The following is a 2,500-nucleotide window of genomic DNA, read 5'->3' as shown; positions in this document are numbered from 1 at the left end:
TTGGTAGTCTTTTTCTCCCATTGAAACCCATTATAAAACGCTGCTATTGAACTACAAACATGGCGGCACCTTTGCGATGGCTCTTCTGTATCTTGTGATGGCCTGCTGCACCAGAGTGTTGATCTTCAAGTTGCCGTCGCCGCACGGGACGCAGACGCGAACACGCCCGAAACACACCGTGACCTTCATCACGTCCTGGAGAGAGAGAAACACACCGTGACCTTCATGACGGGACGCAGACGCGAACACGCCCGAAACACACCGTGACCTTCATGACGTCCTGGGGAGGGAGAAACACACCGTGACCTTCATGACGGGACGCAGACGCGAACACGCCCGAAACACACCGTGACCTTCATGATGTCCTGGGGAGGGAGAAACACACCGTGACCTTCATGACGGGACGCAGACGCGAACACGCCCGAAACACACCGTGACCTTCATCACGTCCTGGAGAGAGAGAAACACACCGTGACCTTCATGACGGGACGCAGACGCGAACACGCCCGAAACACACCGTGACCTTCATGACCCCTGGAGAGAGGGAGAGAGAGAAACACACCGTGACCTTCATGACGGGACGCAGACGCGAACACGCCCGAAACACACCGTGACCTTCATGACCTTCAAGAGACAGAGAAACACACCGTGACCTTCATGACGGGACGCAGACGCGAACACGCCCGAAACACACCGTGACCTTCATGACCTTCAAGAGAGAGAGAAACACACCGTGACCTTCATGACGGGACGCAGACGCGAACACGCCCGAAACACACCGTGACCTTCATGACCTTCAAGAGAGAGAAACACACCGTGACCTTCATGACGGGACGCAGACGCGAACACGCCCGAAACACACCGTGACCTTCATGACCTTCAAGAGAGAGAGAAACACACCGTGACCTTCATGACGTCCTGGAGAGAGAGAGAGAGAGAGGGAGGGAAAGAGAGGGAGAGAGAGAGAGAGAGAGAGAGGGAGAGAGAGAGAGAGCGAGGGAGAGAGAGAAACACACTGTCACCTTCATGACGTCCTGGGGAGAGAGAGAGATAGAGAGAGAAGGAGATGGAGAGGAGGAGGAGATAGAGAGGGAAATGGGGAAGGAGAGAGGTGGAGGTGGAGATGGAGGGAAGAGAGAGAGAGAGAGAGAGAGAGAGAGAGAGAGAGAGAGAGGGGGGGGGGGAGAGTGAGAGGGAGAGATACATGGAGAGAGAGAGAGAGAGAGAGAGAAAGGAAGAGAGAGAGAGGGAGGGAGAGAGGAGGCAGGGAGAGAGAGAGGGGGAGAGGGAAAGAGAGGGGCAGGGGGAGGGAGAGGGGGGAGAGAGGGAGAGAGAGAGGGAGAGAGAGAGAGAGGGAGAGAGAAATATGGAGAGAGAGAGAGAGAGAGAAACACATATACACAGAGAGAGAGAGAGAGAGAGAGAGAGAGAGAGAGAGAGAGAGAGAGAGAGAGAGAGAGAGAGAGAGAGAGAGAGAGAGAGAGAGAGAGAGCGAGAGAGAGAGGGTTATGGACCCAGTCAAAGTCTATTGATAGATAGATAGCTCAGTGCACACAACGAAATTACATTTATGCCTCACCTGTGCAAGGCAGGCCCAAAACGACGACCGCAATGGAGCAGTGTGTGTGTGTACCATGCTCAGGGAATCACAGTGTGTGTGTGTGTGTGTGTGTGTGTGTGTGTGTGTGTGTGTGTGTGTGTGTGTGTGTGTGTGTGTGTGTGTGTGTGTGTGTGTGTGTGTGTGTGTGTGTGTGTGTGTGTGTGTGTGTGTGTGTGTGGACCAGCCTGATGAAGACTGGTTACATTTCAATTTGACTGTTAGATTTTTTTTTTTTTTTACATTTATGGCCTTGGTGCCCTGGCTTTTGTCCTTTGTGCCCTTAAAAAATGACAACTCAAAAGGCCAAGTGGCCTTGCCCTCTAAAATGACGAAATGGCTGCAGCCTAGGGCCCCCACCTACCTGGGGCCCCCACAGGCTAGATATGGCTGCAGCCTAGGGCCCCCACCTGCCAGGGGCCCCCACAGGCTAGATATGGCTGCAGCCTAGGGGCCCCCACCTGCCAGGGCCCCCCACAGGCTAGATATGGCTGCAGCCTAGGGGCCCCCACCTGCCAGGGGGCCCCACAGGCTAGATATGGCTGCAGCCTAGGGGCCCCCACCTGCCAGGGGGGCCCTGACTGGTCAAAAGTGGAAAATTGCAGAATTGTGACAAGACCCAGTATTGAAAAATTCATCCGTCATGATGAGTGCACTTGGTAGATATGTTACCCTTATTTCCTAGCTTGCAATAATGACACTGCATATGTAAATTTGTCGAGATTTTTTTCTTCCAGGGGGCCCCAAAGCAACCTAGTAGCCTAGGGGCCCCAGGTCATCTTAATCCGGCCCTGTGTGCCATGTGAATGTAGCTTATACTGCATGTAAAGGCACTGACTAGAGCATGACACGGGATTACAGCATGACACGGCAGTGGATTACAGCATGACACGGCAGTGGATT

General features: G+C 53.8%; 1 protein-coding gene across 4 annotated transcripts in view; it reads right to left on the bottom strand.

Annotated features, from left to right (window-relative positions):
• The window catches only part of LOC134465899 (partitioning defective 3 homolog), a 66,915-nt gene that overhangs the window by 61,763 nt on the left and 2,652 nt on the right, over positions 1-2,500 (bottom strand). For all 4 annotated transcript variants that reach the window (XM_063219788.1, XM_063219790.1, XM_063219792.1 and 1 more), the window contains exon 3: positions 70-195. In XM_063219788.1, coding sequence (XP_063075858.1) covers positions 70-189 — 120 coding nt within the window. In that variant the 5' untranslated portion in view covers positions 190-195. The remainder of the gene's footprint in view (positions 1-69; positions 196-2,500) is intronic.

Source organism: Engraulis encrasicolus, chromosome 16 (assembly GCF_034702125.1).
Source record: "Engraulis encrasicolus isolate BLACKSEA-1 chromosome 16, IST_EnEncr_1.0, whole genome shotgun sequence".
NCBI classification, from domain to species: Eukaryota; Metazoa; Chordata; class Actinopteri; order Clupeiformes; family Engraulidae; genus Engraulis; species Engraulis encrasicolus.
This window is presented reverse-complemented; position numbering and strand designations above follow the sequence as displayed.